Source organism: Bactrocera dorsalis, unplaced genomic scaffold (assembly GCF_023373825.1).
Source record: "Bactrocera dorsalis isolate Fly_Bdor unplaced genomic scaffold, ASM2337382v1 BdCtg007, whole genome shotgun sequence".
NCBI lineage: Eukaryota > Metazoa > Arthropoda > Insecta > Diptera > Tephritidae > Bactrocera > Bactrocera dorsalis.
Window position 1 is genome coordinate 245,799 of NW_026038058.1, and position 20,861 is coordinate 266,659.

The following is a 20,861-nucleotide window of genomic DNA, read 5'->3' on the forward strand; positions in this document are numbered from 1 at the left end:
GAATTCGGCTGAGCGAACGCCTACAAGCGGCGAATGGCATGGTAAATTAATGAAACAGCGAGAAGCCGCAAGGAATGAAAATGAAATTCGTCAACGCAGAAAGAACTGGTACATCGAACGCGGTAACGAGCGAGAGAAAATGCGCCACAGTTAATGGGTTAAGCCATTTAGAATAATAACCATTTCATTAATTTACAATTTTCTATTGATTCACATCTTTTGTCTATTTCCTATTTAGAGCATTGAAGGAATCTCTAAGGCTCTTACAATAATTTTGTGATAAATTGTATTACGTTAATTTTACCTTGTAGTAATGTACCGCTACACCAATATACGATATATTGTTTTTACCCTAAGCACGATTAAAAAATATATATACTTATACAGAATAAAGGGAACATTTAAGCGTTTCGTTCGTGTGTTTCGCATAAAAATGTTTATACATATATGTACATAGTATATCCAATAATGTCTTGTAACCCTAATGTAATTATTTAAAAAATCCTTGTATAAAAATAAAATATTTATTCGTAAAAACGTAGTTGAATTTATTTTCTCTTTTATGAAACTTAGAATGTTCTATGAAGGTTGGATCTGTTGGAGCAATATTGAAATTTTTAAATTTCGAAAGAGATGCCAATTAGAATTGTGATGAATATCAGTACACTGACCATTCATTTACATATTTGTATACTATAATGAAAAAAAAATTACATAGATATTATATTTCTCATTGGTTTTAGTTTATTCTAATAACTATTTAGTATAGTTCGACGACATTTGATTTACACACTTTATGATCAACAATCAGCTCAGGCTCAGAGTCATGTGTATGTCGGTGTGACATCAATGATGATCGTCGCTTGAAACGTTTATTGCAGATCTCACATTGAAAAGGTCTTTCTCCACTGTGTATTAGGGAATGCCTCTTCATCTGCTCGGCCGTTGGGAAACCTCGTTTGCAATGGGGGCATTCATACGGTCTCTCCCCAGAGTGGCAACGTTTATGAGCAATCAAGTTGCTCGAATACCGAAATTCACGACCACAGACATCACACGTATGCGGTTTTTCACCTGTATGTACAAGCATGTGCTTCTTATATCCAGACTTTTGTGTCATGGACTTCCCACAAATATCACACTGGAAAGGTCTCTCGCCGGTATGCGATAACATGTGGGTTCTTAAAGAGGATGATTGACGATATGCTTTACCACATAGCTCACATGTATTCGGGTTATTTGGATCATGGATAATTATATGTCCTTCATAAGCATTACGAGTTTTAAAACCTTCGCCACAAAGACTGCATAAATAAGGTGTAGCATCGGAATGCAGTTGCATATGGTACTTAAAAGAATTTTGATTACTCAGTTGTTTTCCACACACCTAAAATGTATATGAAATAAACTATTGGATAGCGACTGCGTAGAAGTATGTAACATTATTTCCTTCTTACCTTGCATTGCAAATCAGGGTTCGGCGGTTTAGGTTGGTTGCTTTTTTTGCGGATTTTTGTTGGCGGTTTAATTTTCTGTTCTAAGCTAATATCCCATTCTCCGTCCGGATCGGCAGATTTAATTTCTCTTTTAAAATGTTTATGTATTTGGTGACCTTCCGCAATTTCCAATAAAGAACAGTCACTTTGAGACATTTCATCTAATTTCACTTCGTATATCTCTTCATATTCCTTGTGCCTACCGTCTTCTTCAGCATCCGTCTGGTATACTTCCTCTGACTCTGCTACTTCATGAACAACCACTTCATCTTCCTCACAATTTTGCTCATTATGCTCTATATCACATTGCATTTGTTCCATGGATATTGCTGCATCACATCCATCTACAACGCTATCTAATACCGTTAGAGACACATACTCCATACTTTCTACAGATCTTTTGAATTGAGCTGCTGTCGCCAAATCATGCAGTTGATCAGATTCATCCAAATCGGTTCCCTCTTCTACTTCGAGATGGTGCTCTTCTACAACTGACTCCGCCGATTCTGTGTCAAGATCTTCAATAACACTGTCACCAGCTCCTGCATCTGTCATTCCTATCCCACAGTCCAGTTCTTCTAACTGTCTTCGCAATACTTCATCTGTTTCCATTACCATTTTCTTAAAAGCATATGTCTTAGCAACATTTTGGACACAACGTAAACAGATATTTGAAGGAAAACTTTCATCATTTGAAAAATCCAAATTTGTAATAAAACTCAGCATGGACGCCAAAGTTTGCACCTCACCCATACAAATACCCTGCTTGTGCAACGACTTGTATTCTACGCACTCGCTTATGCAGGCTCGACAAACCACCACTTCCTCATCATTGCTTTCAGAAACCATTCTTTATCTAACGTATTTGTAAACTGATTTATTTCTAATAAAGAGATTATAAATTAATGTAAACAAATCAAGACTAATTCCCTCAAATAGTATAAAATCGCTCCATCCACGCTTTGACATCTAAGGTGTGTTCAATCCTCTTATCTACATATGTCTCAATTCTCTTGGGTATGTTTAATTTTGTAAACATATAACGTCAATGCTTATCAATTATTTTCGGCTATATGGTAGTCTGGCAACATTGTCCGAATTGACTTATGACAGATGTCGGAAAATTCCTTTTAGCTGCATGAGATTGAAGGTTAATACAGCCGGTGGAATGAATTAGAAGTACACTTAAAGTGGGATTTATTAATAAAGCATTTAAGTGTAGGGGCAAAATATGGTAATGGCACGAAAAGGAGTCCTTAGCGTGATACAAAAATTAGGATCCGCCACCAAATTAGGGTGGCATCGATTTGGAGAACAAAAATGTCGCGCATTAAGTAACCATCACCGAGGATTACATGTTTCCACAGCTATCCAAATTTTTGGACGAAAGTCGGACTGCCAACAATTTGGAAGATTGTATACAACAGAAAGTACAAGTTTGTTTACCTATTTTGTATTTTATTAATTTAATTGATTTATATGTACGGTTTAGAAAAGACATCGAGTCCAGAAATTTTGTCAAAGTTGTTCCCCCAAACTGCAGCTAATGTTGATGAAGAGACTGAACGCGAAAGAAAACGCAAAGAAGAGGAAGAGGCAAAGGAAAATGAAAAGGCTTGGAAACGTATGAAAATTGGGTATGTGCTATTTTGCCTTGCATAATATAACGCATGACATTTACAAGTAGTAGTGACTGTAAAAATATCTGTTTTACAAAACCATTCATTTTATAGGTTTGCAGTATTTGGAGGTAGTGGCATTGCACTAGCCATATGGGCTGTATATGAGTTCGGAAAACCTGAGGTAGATGCCGAAGGACAAGTAATCGAAGATGAATTTAGTAAAAGCCCAGTAATTCAACAGTATATACAGCGTATGTGGAAATCTATGAATTACTACCAAAAAATGATTCAGGAGCCATCACGCGATAAGCTTTTACCAGATCCTTTAAAACACCCATACATACAGCCGCCTTACACATTAGTACTAGAAATGAAAGATGTTCTTGTACATCCTGATTGGACATACCAAACTGGGTGGCGGTTTAAAAAACGACCCGGTGTTGATCATTTCTTACAAGAATGTGCAAAAAATTTCGAAATTGTCGTATTTACTGCTGAACAAGGAATGACGGTATTTCCGATTTTAGATGCTCTGGACCCAAATGGCTATATCATGTATCGCTTGGTACGCGATGCAACTCATTTTGTGGATGGACACCACGTTAAAAATTTAGACAATTTAAACCGAGATCTAAGGAAGGTAACTTAAAAGATGTACATAAAATTACAAATAATCTTTATATAAATATCGATAGAATCATTCTGATAAGTATAAGTATTTTTTAGGTCATAGTCGTGGATTGGGATCAAAACGCAACTAAATTGCACCCTGATAATACTTTTAACATTGCCAGATGGCTAGGTAATGATGACGACTCGCAACTACTTGATTTGATATCATTTTTAAAAAGTATGTAAAATTTATTATATCACAACTTTATTATTTCTAACACCGGCATGTGATTTTTAGCTCTGGCATCTGCTGAAGTTGAGGACGTTCGCGATGTGTTACATTACTATCGGCAGTTCGATGATCCCATAGCTCAATTCAGAGAAAACCAGCGCCTTTTACTAGAGCAAATGCAAGAGAGAGAACGAGAGGAGCTAACCAAATCGAAACCAATTGTGAAAAAATGGACTCCAAGCTTTCTAGGGCGGTCATCTTAAGCGGAAACGCCTGATAAATTCTTATAGTTATCACTGTTTTGCATAGCTTTTATTCATTAAAATGAAAAGTTTCCTTCATTTAAAGATGGCCCTTTTACTTTAGACTGCCATAAGGCATATACATACCGATACGGTAGAAAATTTATACTTCTAAGTTTTTTCTTTCCCTTTATTTAGTTCAAAAAAATCTATTATCTTTCAATATATGAAAATAATCGATACGACAGAAAATGTATACTTCTCTGATTTTTTTTCTTTTCTCTATTGGGTTCAAAAAAATATATTATCTTTCGTTAATTTTCATATTTTGAATATATCGAAGGATAATAGATTTTATTGCACTACCTAAATAAAAAAAAAATAAAAAATCGGAGAAGTATATATTTTCTACCATATCAGTATGTATAATCATAATAATCATTGTTATAATTAAGTAGATAAGACAATTATGTCTACACTCTTTTTTTTTAATTATTAGTCGACACCACTTTTGTATACTTAAATTTGTCAATAAATAAATTATATTAATTAATTATTTTCATATATTTTTTGTACAAAACAGCTTCCAGAACTGCTACCATTTTATTATACAATATTATTTTTGAAGGAACGGCACGCAATCCGTAAAAATGTACATCACGAATGTAGAAGCTCGATAAACAAGTTGCTATAGCTTAATCAATACTCTATTCAAAACTTTAAAATAAATTTCACGGTTAAATCGACCGAAGTAAGAAATTTGTTTTCACTTTCCGTTCTATTTGACAATGAGACTGGAGATGAATGTCCTTTATCGCAATATGAAGTTCTTCGACGATTTATTACATATTGATGAGCAAATATACATGAAAATAGGACTTTACCATAATCCCTACAGCAATTGAACTAAACACAAGTTTTATAATATACGTACATATTTAATAAATCTTGGAATTTACTAATATTTATCAGTGACACATTTTTAACTTCAACTTTTAGCGTACTTTATGTACATATTTCAGACATGAAAGCAAAATTTAAGAAATCAGTAACCAAAGATAATAACTACATACATACATACGTTTTGATGGGTGAGTTAAGTGAATATTTTAGTATAAATTTTATATTTTTCTAATTGTACGTTTTGTTTACTGACATTCAAATATGATTATAGGATATTATATCAATATAAATTTTTTTATTGTTTTATATTTATTAGGCTCTCTGAAGATATTTGGAGGACGGTGTACCGTTGGCGACCTCATTCACTTTTATCAATTGTCTCCATCCCATTAGTAGTTTTATAGTTTCCCCATTTCGTTGTACTTTGCAACATCACCAAATTGATTACTTTAAGTCTCTTATTCAGACCGGTGATAAATATACAAATTTCTAAAGCAAACGCTTTGCCAGATGTTCCAGAGCTCTATATTTATGTGAGTTTTAAAGAATCTACTGACGTACTATTGAGAATTGATCAATATTATTGTTACTTCAGTTTTCCAATACTTTTCAGTAGTTGTTTAAAGATGTGTTTGCAGATCGTAGAGTAATTATTATTCGATACATTCTTATTTATAGACCATTCACTATGCAAAAGCCCCGAAAAAACTATGTAAATGATTCGGTTTTAAGGATTTTTAAATTTATTGTTTAAAATTATTTATACATCTAGGCCAATTCTATTTATTTCCTTATGATCTTGACATATTTTACTAATATTTAATTTAAACGTTAATTATTTATTATGATTCTGCAAAACTAAAATGTATATTTACTTTTTATCGGGGTGTATTAAAGATTTCACTTCTCTAAGATGAAACGAAATGAAATAACAAAATTTTAATCAAGTAAATACGAGCTATGTTCTTAAGAAAGTTTCGGCATCATTTTCTATTTCGATTCTCTTTTTAATTATGTCAGCTACATCTTTATTTTTTCTACAAAATGCCTTAGCCATTTCGAGAACCTAAGAACCGAATACGAAGATTTCGGTTGAGAATTTATTTCCTATGAGCTTCGAGCAGAATACTTCTTAGTCTGAATCTTCGCCACGATCATCGAACCCCGTTAAATCTACAGATTTCAGCATGCCCCTTGAAACTGCGTATTCAATCAGGGCCAGATGGCAAAATACATATTGATCGGGCATTTGTATGGAGTAGGCACGCTGTGAACGAATTTTTTCCACAGTCCCACGAATGTCAGCCGTTCCCACATCTTCTAAACGCGATATGCATATATCCAATGTTATAAAAGTGCCTGTGAAATTTAGTAGTAATAAAATTATTTAATAAAGCATTTTAATGTAATTAATTATTGTGATTTGTTTTCACCTGTTCGACCAATGCCCGCACTACAGTGTACAACGATAGGCGGTCCCCGCGGATGTCCAGCCCAGGTATCGCCCAATGCTTTTACCATAGATGCTTGTTTTTCTCGCACTTTCTGAAGAAAATTTAACATGGCCATCGCAGAGCTCGGCACACCATAATCGGGCCAACTTGTGAATTGCCAATGTGAAACGTTTCTAATTTCGTCAGTCTAAAATAGAAGATACCTCTTAAGTCAAACCAATAATGCAATGCATTTTGACCTGATTTTTTGTCGAAAAAATCAGTAAACGGAAGGTTTGAAAATGTTTTTAAGAAAAAATATTGTAATTAGCAACATGTAGAAAGAGTTTACCTTAAGATTTTTCAATTCTAATGATGCTACTGTATAATCTTCATTTATTTCTATACTAAGTGTTCGCACGTGGAAGTTTCCGAATTCTAAGGAACTATTCTCAGTCGGTTCCCAGTATTGGCCACATTTGACTCGACCACGCTCCATGACCCGTGTTGTCATTACAACAACCAAACAATGTTGTTCCCATATCATACGCCAAAAATCTTGTGATGTTTTCGGTAATGGACCTAAAATCAGATGTAAGAAAATGCCTATTATTATTATTGTATTATCATATTCAAATTTACATTGACCTTAGCACATGTCATATATGAAGAAGTAAGGAAGGGCTAAGTTCGGATGTGACCAAACATTTTATGCTCTTGCAACATGCTAGAATCAAAGTTCTAGAAATTTCGTCAGGAAAATATGGTAGTTGGGGGTAGTATTCACTATTTTTGGAAGTAACACATGCTATTAACTCGTCACATACTAATAGATGTTCCTGGGTTTCACTAAGGTACCTCACACATAATCACCAATCATATGGTGTAAAGTCAGACATAAGTTCGAAAATTCTGATTTTAGTTATATAGGGGTTAGGTTAAGTTTTCGGCCAATTTTATTTTATTTAAGCCTAAATAAACAGTTATGAGTTAAACACGCTCTCTCATTTTCATTGAGATAACTCACATATTGGCCGATATATGCGGTGTAAAATCACCTTCTTCTTCGAACTTTTGTTCGAAAATTTGTATATTAGATGTATGGGGCTCTGGGAAATATTGACCCGATTCAATCTATTTTTAATACACAAAGATATTATTATCAGGAGAAAATTCTCTGAATTTTAATTGACCGATATTTTTGGTGTGATTTTACATAAAAGAGGGCGGTGCCACGCCCAACGTCCAATTTTTATCCCGGCTCTCATAAAGCCTTCTCATATCATCTTGGATGTAAAATTTTATATCTCTGTCGTATTCAGTTATTGATTTATCGCCTTTTTAGTAGTTTTTAACAGTACCGTTATATGTGGAGTGGACGGAGTTATCCTACGATTACAACCATTTTTACAGTGTTTTTAGGGGGTGCTGAAGAGATTTATTCTGAGTAAATTTGGGTATTTTAGTTTTAGTGATCTGGCACTTTATATGTTTTCCTTTAATTGCCTTTTGTAGTCGTGGCAGTTGTCGGATTATGCCCATCAACGAATTTCACCTTACTTTTTGGCCAAGGAACATTTCATAATGATATCTTCACTTCACTCAAGTTACTGCTTGCATAGACGGACGGACGGATTTTAACTCGTCTCTTCAATCTGATCATTTATACATATAGGACATACTTATATATAACCCTATATTTATATCGCTTAGTTTTAGGTGACACATGCAACCGTTAGATGAACAAAACTATTATACTCTCTAGCAACTTGTTGCAAGAGTATAAACATGATTTTATGTCTCGTAAGAACACGGCTTTTAGTAATTTTATCTATTCAATCAATCGACATTAAAATATTGTATTTATTATTGACAACGGAGTATCTTGCCCTGTCGTTTACCTTGTGTGGAAATATAGGCATTCTTTTGTTTGTAGCCGTCCACGAAATTGGCGTTTATATAGTCCTCACCATCCTCCCTAGACAACACCACCCTACTATGATCGTAGCAAAGAACATCCGTGTAGCGATTTTTTGTCAAGTTATTCCGCATTCTGCAAAATAAAATATTGTGCATTTTTATGATTAATTCATTTTACAATAGTAGCACAGATCTACAAACCTTGCATAGACAAATGTGCCCTCAGGCGCCCGATTACGTATTTCGGCATATTCCTTCACCAGACCTTTGCGTCCCTGCTCTTTTACCATTTGAACAATTTGTTCAATTGTTTTTGGATCTCCCTCTTGCCCAGCCAGGCTGTCGTCATCACTAAACCCCGACGACGCACTACTTGGCGGATTTTCCGACCACAATTCACTTAAGGCGGATGAACCGTTAGAACTGGCGTTGCTGGTAACTGCCGATGGAACAGCTACACCATTCGCCAAAACCACGGAGCCTTGAACTCCACTGGCCTCTAATCCGTTCAGCACTGGTGCACCTACTGATGTTTCCACTGAAGCCGTCGTCGTCGCCGCAACCACCCCCGACTCGGTGTCAATTTGGTTACACACAGATAATAATGCCGTACTATTACTGTTACCTTGATTTAAAGCGGTTGCCGATGTAGCTATGACAGCGCGCAGACTGCTTATTGTGATATTTTCGTTGGGCTCCTCGCCGCCCAGTAAACGTCGACTGTAGTCTTCGTTCGTTAATGCGGCTGTCGTCGTATTTATGTTGCTGTTAACGTTGCTGTCTATATCCCCAACGATGGTAACTGAACTGTTCACAACGTTGCTATTAGTTGTAGCGTTGATTGTGTTGCTTCGATTTAAAGCCACTTGCTCAATATTGGCGAGCAGTTCGTCTTCACGATTCGTCATCGATTTGCGGCACTGTAGCAACCATGTGGCGTGATCGATTTCCAATCCTCCGCCAAGATGCAGGGGCAATGCTTTCAGAGGCACGTGAAGGCCCAACGTTGGCACAGATACAGTAAAGACGCGTTCACGCAATTTCTCCCGTACAAATAATCGCAGAATTTTGAACGGTGCTTTAAACCACAGCGGTGCCGTCACAATTAAGACTTTTTTTAAACGAGCTGGATAGCCACCCTGCAAAAACAAAATAAATGAAATAAATACTATATGTCGAAATGGATATAATCAGAGACGATTTACAATGAATTAATCAATAAGCCCTGTTGTGATTACAGACATATTGAGTGTATTATATATGGTAAATTTATAGTCCAGATTCAGTCTGTGCCAACTTTATAATGAATGGCAAAAATTCAAATCGAATTATATAAGAATTACATATGTACATGTATATATATACTAATTTACATACATATGTACATATCGACGTATTTTAAGAAAATACCTGCACCTGATTGTTTTCGAAACAAGTGCGACAAAAATGTTCACCATCAGATTGAGTAGTAAAATGGTGTACGTAACTGCATTTCGTACGTGTTTAAGTGCAAAAAATTAATAGTAAACGTGAATGTATGTATGTTTGTGCGACCTTGTGGCAATACAATTAGAGATTTTCCAATTAACAAAAATTTTAATGTGGTCAAGTTAGTATTTACATATGAGAAACGCTGAGTTTGCTTCTCATGAAAAAGGTTCGTGACATATCGGCAGATCTGTCGCAACAAGGTTTCCACATTGCAAATGCAATGTTGATTAGTAATTCTGCGAAAGTAAACATTATCAATGTGACATTCTGTTATTAACTTTCTTCTATCTTCTTAGAATTAAGGCCAGGCACATTGTATACTATAGTCTCCACGTCGTACGCTAAACGCAACAAGCTACATACATTTTGTTTGTTCTCTTCACGAATACATATCCATACATACATACATTCGTAGCTGCGGCGCAATAAAAACCACTTGTTCCGAAAACAACAATTGATTTAGTTTTCCTTCATCGCCCACATAAGTACAAGTATGTTTGTATGTTCATACATACGCAGCCATTTTTCAACAATATCTGAAATAATCAAAAGCGAATTATTTGACATGAAGAGCAATAAAAAAAACGATTCGAAATAAGAATAACTAAAGTATGACTTGAAAAGGTAAAGAGTTAAGACGGTCAAGCACATGTGCCTATAAATTATATATAATATACAGTAATGTAGACATACATACATATGTATGTACATATACTGCGGCACATTGAAGGCTTTGTGATTCAAACTTTCTTGTACTCTACAAATACTAACTAATTAGAATCTGGGTATTCGAACTCACGATAAACTTCGTCAATCAGTGACATAATTGCATATTTATAAAAAATTTTACTAAATTATTAAAAAAAGCAAAGGTAATAAATATTTAATATCTTAAAAAATTGATTTCGCTAGAATATACCAATTACGAAAATATTGATCTGTATTTATATATGTACATATGTATGTACATATTCATACATACAGTGGCAGACAATAGTCTACATACACCCACAGTTTTCGAGGTTCTAAATGTACAAAAACACTTTAGAAAAATGTGTTGATACAGTTTATTCTAATCATAATACGCTAAAAATTCATAATTTAGCATAAAACAACAAACGACCGTAACGAAAAACTCAAAAATTGCGTTGAAAGTGTTTTTTCTTTCTTTTTATCGTGTTTATTATTTGGTTATTATTGCAAGTGTTATTGTAGTTGTAGTTTGGACACACAAATAGTTACTCTGAAGGTAAATATCCGTTGGCATAAAAAACTTGGTTATAAAATATAGAAAGTTATACGGCGAAACTTCAAAATTTTTAGAGAAGAGTCAAGCAACGGTATAAACCATTGTAACAAACTTAAAAAATAGTGGTTCTAAGGGCAGTTCCTCAGTGAAATGCTCAGTGGTCATTCGCGAAAGCTATCTTATAGAAACGCCAACTCCAAGAAATAGGTCACAAAAAAAACCGTAGCAATACAAATAATTTTAAACGTTAACACGGTGGAATAATACACAAGAAGCCTCTTATTTCAGAATAAAACGAAAGTTTCATAAAAAAGGTGCATTTTCAGATGAGTCGAAGCTCAACATTTTTCGTAGCGACCGAAGAATTAAGTACCGACCCCAAAGCGAGACGACAGCAGCGTAGTGCTTGGGATTTTAGTCTTTATTGAGGGTAATATACAATTTGAAATAAATTGAAATCCTTAGTAGGTAAAAGCATATGATGCAAATTATTAAGGATTGGCCCTTTGTTATGGTCCCCGATAATTGAACATACCACCTCAAAGCACAGTTTTGAAAATTTTGAATATGCCCAGGAAATTTTGAAGGAAAGCATTCGAAAAAAAACAGTTTTTTACCGCTGTTATAGTCACAAAACGCTTTTAGAGAGCTTGGAAGAGCATTACATGTGCAGATTTGTCAAATTTAGTAGAATCAAGGACAAAAATGCGGCTTTAAGTGGTTATAGATGCCACTGGAGGCGCAATTAAATACCAAAATGTAATAATACCTACAACTAGGTAAAGTTTTCTCGCTAAAATATGGTATTTTTGTAGAGTATATAGACTTTTTTAACGCATTTTTTTTAGTTTTTAGTCCATAACTTTGTTTGTTGTTTCATTTCAATTAATGAATTTTTTAACTTATTGTGATTAGAAAGAAAATTAATATAAAAGTGTATCAGCACATTTTTCTAAAAACTTGTTATACTTTCTGAACTACGAAAACAGGGATATGTAGACTTTTGTGCGCCACTGTACATATGTCGAGCATAACCTTTTTGTTTGTTTTGTTAACTCTATTCCCGCTTAGTGCACCTCAGAAGCCCTTTCAATGGCCGAGTTAATACGTATGTAACTTTCCCACCACAACTGTTTATATCGACTTTGACAAACTACCAAAGATTACTGGACGCGTTACATTTTATCATTATTGAAATGTACATATGTATTTCCACTCAGTTCTGTTTAAAATTTAATTGTCTTGTTTTTTATCTACGAGTTATATTTAAGAATTTTTCATGCGAATACACTTTTCTCGATGGCAAATACAGAGGAGTTAAATTTACATCAGGCTATCGCCAAAACTATTCCACTTTGCACAATTTAATTTTCACGATTGTATAAACACAAATACATATGTAGGTATGTATATACATATGAATTCTTCACAAGAATTGTTTTGTTAATTTGTTATAAACATTTAATTCGTAGAAATTCGCACCTAATTGCAATGGCTAAATAGAAAAAACTTGAGGAGAAACAGTTGCCCAAGAAAAAGTATGCTCGTCTGTTTCGAAATTTCGCTATATTCGCCTTTACTTTAGTTCAGTCTGATTTTTTCAGCCCATCCTCTTGTATTGGGCAACGGCAACCCCAAAAATTGCCATATTCCTCTCAATATCGACAACACAATGCGCCAGCGCCTAAAAGAGACTCGTACATTCGTACAATTCGCTTACGATATTTGAGGGTTAGAGCGTTGTTGCAGTTCGGGGGTTGATAGGTCATTTAGCTTTCCTCTTTTCGCATTCTCGAACTCGTCTCGCTACAGATACAGTTGCCCCCGTTGCAACGATTGAAATATTTGCCTTGTCGCAAAGCCATACGACAAATTGGTCTACTCAGTTTTCGCTTTTTCATGAGAAATGAAAGTGAGCAAAAATATGCATTCGGTCAGTTGATTACCAGGATAACTCACCTCAACATTTACTTATGTCCGCTTTTGATATAGCGAAAACGAAATAATTGTGGGAACAGAGCGAAAGTATGTATATTATTATGAAAAAAGCTGTTTACCTTTCAATGTAACTACATGTACTATTATATTCGTTAGATTTATATAAACTGATATACATATGTATGTGTACGCATTGTCATTGTATTTTAATAGAGAATCTTAAGCAAATATGGAGTTCCTTACTTCCGGTTTCTTATTTAAGCTTTTAATTTGCTTATGAAAATACCTTTTTTCCGTGCTTGGCTAACTGTTGTTACCATTCTTGTTGGTATGCACATATGTATGTGTCTGGAACTGACTGCTGTATGACCACATTTGTTTATATGTACCGTCAACAAAAAAGCGTCATATCCGCCTATTTACTACTTTGTTTATTACCGAATGCTGAAATTCTTATTAGAAGACTTACCAACCAATGCAGAGAATTGAATCCTATACAATTGGGCTGATTCCTAATGGCACATTGAAAATAAAAATTACGTATGTAGCTAATTTTTTCACGTAACCCAATAACTTTTTAGCTCCTCAATAATTATTTTTGCTAACTTGGGTGATTCAGAATTGTTTATATATTTCAATGCGTTTACTGCAGAACTGGCTTTAGTTTTCGCCAAAAACATAACGTGTATACCACAAAAATTTCATTTATGAACTCTAATGTAACTACACCAAGGAACCGCACAGACAATTTTAAAACCGATAACGTAGGATTTAAGATGAAAGTTAAAAATCCAATTGCACAAACGACATTTTCTACGCCTTAACAAATGACAACACGAAAGAAATTTTCTACACGTAAATACATACAGGTATGTAGAAACATGTGTATATTATTTCTTATTTCTTCAATATATTAAATATTTTTTTTTTACTTTTTCATTGACAGCTGCTTTCTCAGTGCAACTCGACTGAGTTTTGTGAAATTATGTAAAATATATTTTTAAACCAAGTGTGTACTTTCACCAAAACACACCAGAAAATTTAGTTATTTATTTATTTCTATGTGAAGAGTTGCTTTGCACTCGTGTAATATGTTATTATTAAGCCAAGCTAAGCGAACGACTAGAACAAGTACACTAAATAGCGAATTACTTAATAAAATAAGAGATAGCCCGAAAGTATCAAGTATGCGTGTACGTACATATGTATGTACGTATAATGTAACTATAACTTTGGCGGTAGAAGCAACAAATGAAAAGTGAGTTTAATATGACGCACGCGCACACGTAATCTCGCATTGACGTTGTTGTTATTATCATTGAAATCTCCCTCCACACACGAATGTTTTTATTTGTATTAGGTATTTAAATATATGTATATACATACGTGGATATTTACGTATGCATATATAATATATAAATTTATACACGCGAGGGCAGTCCCAGAAGTAATAGAATCGACTACTTAATTTATTTACATTAACCTAACTTGGTATACCTTACCTGGCTTAACTAAACAAAAGCGATGAGCGGCGTGTTTTTCACCGCTCAGCGTTAACTCCCACGCGACATCCCTAAATAAAGCGGCAACTTTACATCAAATCTTCACTTAAATTCTAAAGTTGGTAAAAATTAAATGCAAAACGATTTATTTTATTAACCTTTAACTGGGGACGTGACAAATTTATAACACTATAAGGAACATGTAGTCTCACAGGCTACTACTTTCAAAGTAATTTTTTGTTGTAAAAATCAATTTTAATATTTTAAAACTCTGTTTATTTTTAACCATTATTATTATTTATTATGAAATATTAAAAAAATACAATGAACACTTAATGGTACTTTTGAGTCGTAATTGACTTTGCAAAACGCGCGACGTCTGTGAGGCTACATGTCACCAGTTAAAGGTTAAAAATATGTACTTATATCCATTTTACAATTACAATTTCAGTTTTCCAGTCAACATTATTTCTTAACGGTGCTGCCAAAATCGCTCAGCGTTGCCGTCGCCCTTATTTAAACATGCGCCATAGAAAACCTATAGCCATGATGAATTTTTGACCGTAATTTGCAGCTGTCGCTTTTATTTAGGGACGGCACAAGCAAGTTGATGTCTAATTAAATTTTTATAATAGTAAATTTTTCACAACTTCGTTTACGCTGACAAAATACGTACATATGTATATGAGAAAAATGAAAACAAAAAATACTGCTTATCTTCTTCATATACTTATTATACGTCTTTTGTTATATTTTGTAGTTAATATTATTATTTATTTTCTCCGTAAGGTCGGATACTTTTGATACTGCCCTATTATACTTATAAATATGTATGTATGTAATTACTCTCCCACCACTTAGAACTTTACCATTTAAACAGTCAACCAGAAATGAATTTAGAAAATATATACATACATATACAAACAACATATAGTATATGTATATGTATTTTGCATATCATTATAATTGTGATGTTAATGGTTACCTGATCATAAATATCTACATACATACATACTTATGTTAATATTTGCGATCGCCAAAAAAAGCTTGTGAGAGTTTACTTTTACACGTTCATGGCGACTATATCTATATCTGTACCTATGTATAATAAGAGTGTAACCGGCTGTTTGGTGAGGACATCTTTGCTCACGACTCGCCAATAGCTTCCGATCTCTTGACAATCGTCAGAAATGGCCCCTTCGGTATGTTATAACAAAGTGTGCGAACAACTTAGAGGTGTGAATAATGAGAGGTAATGTCCCTTCTTAAAAACGGAAAAAAAAAATTCGCGCGTACAAACGCGGCGAAGTAAGTAGGAAATAAAGCAACTACGATAAAGAAACGCACCGAGTTGTTTCTGCTTAAAGAACAGGCATTTAGTTTTTATACGATTTCGCTGCTATAAAATTTGGCATTTCTTTTAAATATGAATCTCGGTTTGAGGGTTAAGTTAAAAAAAAATACCTTAATACGAAATATGTTGCAGAGAATGAAACAGTTTTGTTTACTTAACGGTTCTTTGTACAGTATTTAATTGTCAGAAGAATGAAACTTGGAAAGTATTCGCTCGCACTCTCAAGAATCTAGGTACAGTGGAAATAGATAAATGAAATTAATTGCATAAAAAGAAATTAAGTATCACGAAAAGAAATATTGAAATATATTTAAATATCTGAAAGTTGCCGTAATCAACAACAAAACTTTTCTGTCTTGAATGTAAGCAATAATGGTTTTTGTTTCTGTCCCAGCTATTAGGATGACTATGAGTGAAAAAAGAGAACTGCTCTCACAAAGAGGCAGTAACGAGCAGTATAAAAAGTATGAAACCTAGCAAAAAAAAAAATTAAAAAAAAAAATCAAACAAAAAAAAAACAAGGTAGAGGTGTTTTCGGAAAGCAATCCAAATTATCAATGGAATATGAAAAAAAAGTTCAACTAATGTATACAAACACATTAACATATGAATTAATTTTACATTCAATTGATCAAAAAAATTTCGGAAAAAAACTTCCTTTAATAATAATAAGCACGAATATGCACCAAAACTCGCGATATGAATAAAGTCAGAGAAGAGACCAGATGCTCGTTATAAAGACTTCCGCGATGTTGTTAATAATACCTTCACACCCTTTAATTGCGTTATACAGTAAATTTAGTTTATTATCATTACTTAAAAAAAATATATAATAATTTATTTACAAATACTTACTAGAAAGAAAGAAAATAACAAAATGATGGCCCTTCATTTCAATTCTTTACATATACTTTCAGGGAAAATCTTTCCACACAATAATTGTTTCTAATGCTGATAGAAATCCATTCTTTTCTTCAAAGCTTAAAACTTCTTACTCATTACGAAATTTCACAAATTGTTCGCCAAAACTAAGGAGACTGTAGTACAAATAAGAACAAACTGATATTACCAGATCATGCCTGCCTTCTACATAGTAAACAATGTAAGTAATGTTGAATATAGAGTGTATATCGCCGAATCCGTCATCACAAGTATTTCCAACGAATTCCAAGAACTTGCAGGGCGCTATTGAAGTTATGTGATCCTTATCGACATAAATGGATCCAAGGGTCTCGAGCCCGCATCTACAAATTTCTGTGGAATCTAGAATAAGATATTCTGGAGTTTCCGATTCTATGTCGCAAAACCAGCAATTTGCACAAGAAGCCATATTGGATAGGAGTTTCTTGAGCCTGCAGTGGTTTATCATATCTTTAAACCTGCCAGGTTGTAAACTCCCAAAAGCAGATTGAGATGATGCATACCTATTGCTTGCTGCCAGTATCTTTCTCCACCCGTTCTCTCTCTTTGGAAGAAAGGCCAGTGGTGTTTCCTCCCCTTAGGCCTCCAGTTTTTGAGACGAAATTATCCGCCCTTTACCATACCCCTATATTGTCATGAGCATCATGGTACGCTTAGCAATCTACCTGATCACTAGATGGAGCGGTGTGGGCTTCAGCATGGCCCCAGAGGCGCAGACACAGGTAAGTTTTGTTGCTTCGATAGTTGAAAATCTACCGAAGTCTGCGATGCCTTCAATGCCCAAACCACCGCTCCCTATTTGCCAATCTTACACATCGATACAAATTTTTAACAATGGCTATGTGGTAAGAAAACAACGTCGCATTTACCAAAACGTTGTATTAGTAAATACAAACATACATATATATAATATCTTGAAAAAGAAAATTCATATTTACAGGACAAACAAGAGAGTTTTAAAAAACTTACCTTAAGCAATGTTAAAATTTTTTGTGACAAATCATAGTCAAAGTTTGAATACTTCGAGCCACTCATATCATATATGAAGATTAGACCCGCCCTCTGAGTTTCTGTATCTTGCAGTGCGCAATCGAGTTGATATACGATTCCCTGCAATGTTATTGTATGCGTAACACTAAGAGGACTGTGTTTGTTTGCTGTGAAAAGAGCAATCGCTGCTCCGTTGGCATCACGCGAAGGCTGAAGGAAGAAAATTTGCGTTTTTGTGAAATTAATTTATTAAAAAAATTTATGAGTAATCACTAACCAATATCGTGAATTTTCCAGTTTTTAACTCTGAATACAGCGGTTCTAAATCTGGATTTATGTTGTACAAGCCTTCTCGTAGCCGAATTTGTTCATGTTGTTCGTAAAGTGATACAGCTCTGTGTACATCAAATTTTCGTGCGTAGAGAAATTTTATCGCCGTTGTACATGATATACTTCGTCTAACACTTGATGAGGATCCATTACAATGTTCAATAAATTGTTTGACAGCCTAAAAAAATTAATTATAAATTGTTTTAAAGTCAAATCAAAGAACCGGCCATACATGTCAAAAAATTATAAATACCATTTAAAAATTTGAGAGAAATTAAAAAGTAATCAATGCTTACTATTCATTTAAGATCATGAATATATTATTAAATTATATTATGAATATAATTTTAGATTTCTATATTAAATCATTTCAACGAACAAATTCTCCATTACTAAATTAAAAAAAAAAACTCTGGGGACTGACCCAGTCACTCTAAAATGCCATACATCTTAAGAGGATGCTCTCTTCAAAACGGCCGCCAACTAGGCAGCAGAGACTCAATGCTAAGTTCTAATACGCTATTGTACTTAGTAGTTAATATATTTTAGTTTTTAATTTTAGTTTTTTCTTAACTCTAATCTCTGTAATTCTTTAAGAGTGCATGTTATATACTGTTACAACAAGAAAGGAGGATAATGTAATACGATTTGGTAGCACAAAAAAATTACCGCGGTACAAACCACTTATAGTATGTATGTATGTATGTATGTATATGCATTTAAATAAAAGTCGTATTTAAGGAGTTTACAAAACGCACGCCAACTTTTGACTAAGTTTTTATTATATATTATAGCCATATTGGTCAGCTCTCGGTGGGTAGCAGGAGAAGCAAAATCGGCGTGCCTACACACAGTGAATTTTGTCAAGATAAATAGCAATCAATTCCAACTGATATGATATAAGCTAAGTATTTGTTGCTGACCAGACCTCGGTGACGTATCGAAGTAAAAATACCGTCATTACTTTATTGCCGGCGTTAAGGCGTTGATCAGAATAGTTTCCTCTTGAGTCATTCTGTTGGCGTATGTATATATGTATGTATGCATATGTATATACATATATCACTTTTATTGATGGTAACGTTACATTTATATGTAAATACATATGAACATATGAATGTAAATTTGAGAAGCGTGGATCGAGCAATTCCAATAATTTACTCTACATGGAAATAGTTGTTCTTAGTTGTAGTTCAATTAATACAAATGAAGCTATGGCACTCGAATTTGGTACGTAGATTTACGAAAGGAAAACCGAAAGGTGTCCAATGGTACATTGAGAAAATGTGTTACTATCCGTCTCTAGACAAGTTGCAAAAGATGTTATTCGCACTTCTTTTTCTTTTTAAGTAAATAAATGTTTTACTAACTTTCCTCTTATAAAATTAATAATCTTGGTTTCGAAAAGCTTTCTTGTTTTTACTTTTTACAACACATATCATAAGCTAAATTTACAATGAAGGAATTAATTGCACCTTTGTTTTTTCTTGATGAATTGAAATTAATATCAGCTGTTATCCTATTAGAAATCAGAAAAGGGATGGCGAAACTTAATGAAAACAAAAAAGAAGATAGAAAAGAAAAGCAAAATTCAGCAACCGTACATTTGTGTATACAAATACGCGTAAGACCACTTGTAAACATACAACATACACACGTGCAAGTGCAATTAGTTTATCCTTATTCTAATCACACTAATTCCAAAACAATTTGTAACAATATGTACACGAAGTACATCAATTTCTACATTTAAATCCACATAGTTACATTAAATATTAAAATGCCAATATTCATTATAATATTAAATTCTTCCATATTTCCATTCAATTTTGACGATAAGTGGTGGAATTTCAAACTGGTAATAAGAGAACTTAAATCTACTGATACAGCATTTTTAAATTTCCACCTATAGAATTTTGTTGGAGATATAACGATTTGTCACATTTTTTATTTAAATTGCACTTTCACTAGCAAGATATTTGTTATTATATTTTAGTTCATATATTTTGAAACTTAAAAATGTAATTGGAACAGGAATTTTACTTACAAAATTTACATCTTCCGACGCCATTTTGAGTGAGTGTAATTCTGACATGACTCCGGTTCTTCTAATCTCGCTTTGTACCCCAAACAGGGTTGCTCCCACAAATGTTTAATAATTTTATTATAAGTATTTTACTAACAAATTCGTAAATTATGTGTTCATTTATCATATTTCCTATCAGTTTTACATATATTTCTTGGTAGATGGTGTACTTTATCGTTATCTTATTTATTTTTAATACAAAACCGATTGACTGTTGACAAATGAGTAACTTTCTCTGAAAACACACAATAAGAACCTCAATTGAAAGCAAACATCAACAAAAACAATCAATGTCGAAATCTATTACATTTTGCTAGTCTTCAAGCCATTTCTAGTGCAACATTATCTTTAATGAATCACCATTGTGGCTAATGTTGCCACTTAATCCAATTTCTTGTGAATTGTGAGAAAAAATTGAATAGGGAATAAGACAGTTTTGCTCTTTACCTTTTTCTTCAAAGACCTTTTATCACACACAATTACTATTAATACCGGAATTTAGTTATCGCGAAAGTTGCGGTAATGTCGTTTTTTGTTATG

General features: G+C 33.7%; 3 protein-coding genes and 1 long non-coding RNA gene across 7 annotated transcripts; 2 read left to right on the forward strand and 2 right to left on the reverse strand.

Annotated features, from left to right (window-relative positions):
- Positions 1-523: 523 nt before the first annotated feature.
- LOC105228264 (zinc finger protein 45) lies at positions 524-2,486 on the reverse strand. Its single transcript, XM_011208029.4, has 2 exons — positions 1,458-2,486; positions 524-1,387 (listed from the first exon to the last, which is right to left on the reverse strand). The coding sequence occupies exons 1-2, from the start codon at positions 2,343-2,345 to the stop codon at positions 761-763; spliced, it is 1,515 nt and encodes a 504-aa protein (XP_011206331.2). The 5' UTR covers positions 2,346-2,486; the 3' UTR covers positions 524-760.
- A 107-nt stretch (positions 2,487-2,593) lies between these two features.
- LOC105228265 (mitochondrial import inner membrane translocase subunit TIM50-C) lies at positions 2,594-4,757 on the forward strand. Of its 2 annotated transcripts, none has more exons than XM_011208030.4 (5): positions 2,594-2,932; positions 2,989-3,133; positions 3,230-3,758; positions 3,845-3,968; positions 4,029-4,757. In XM_011208030.4, the coding sequence occupies exons 1-5, from the start codon at positions 2,728-2,730 to the stop codon at positions 4,223-4,225; spliced, it is 1,200 nt and encodes a 399-aa protein (XP_011206332.2). In that variant the 5' UTR covers positions 2,594-2,727; the 3' UTR covers positions 4,226-4,757. The 2 variants fall into 2 exon arrangements, with proteins under 2 accessions (XP_011206332.2, XP_011206333.2); XM_011208031.4 differs by having other exon boundaries at positions 2,594-2,926.
- Positions 4,758-5,827: 1,070 nt separating this feature from the next.
- On the reverse strand, positions 5,828-20,508 carry LOC105228267 (tyrosine-protein phosphatase non-receptor type 9). Of its 3 annotated transcripts, XM_019991009.3 has the most exons (8): positions 20,283-20,508; positions 18,183-18,413; positions 17,885-18,115; positions 8,662-9,599; positions 8,442-8,593; positions 6,893-7,122; positions 6,541-6,748; positions 5,828-6,466 (listed from the first exon to the last, which is right to left on the reverse strand). In XM_019991009.3, exons 1-8 carry the CDS (start codon positions 20,328-20,330, stop codon positions 6,240-6,242), a joined length of 2,265 nt encoding a protein of 754 aa, XP_019846568.2. In that variant the 5' UTR covers positions 20,331-20,508; the 3' UTR covers positions 5,828-6,239. The 3 variants fall into 3 exon arrangements, with proteins under 3 accessions (XP_019846568.2, XP_049317078.1, XP_049317079.1); XM_049461121.1 differs by lacking the exons at positions 17,885-18,115; positions 18,183-18,413; positions 20,283-20,508 and adding exons at positions 10,355-10,487; positions 14,071-14,277; XM_049461122.1 differs by lacking the exons at positions 17,885-18,115; positions 18,183-18,413; positions 20,283-20,508 and adding exons at positions 10,355-10,487; positions 13,608-14,023.
- On the forward strand, positions 15,786-18,924 carry LOC105228268 (uncharacterized). Its single transcript, XR_007423462.1, has 4 exons — positions 15,786-16,356; positions 16,912-17,096; positions 18,587-18,759; positions 18,833-18,924. It is a non-coding gene; the product is annotated as an uncharacterized LOC105228268 (long non-coding RNA).
- Positions 20,509-20,861: the final 353 nt, after the last annotated feature.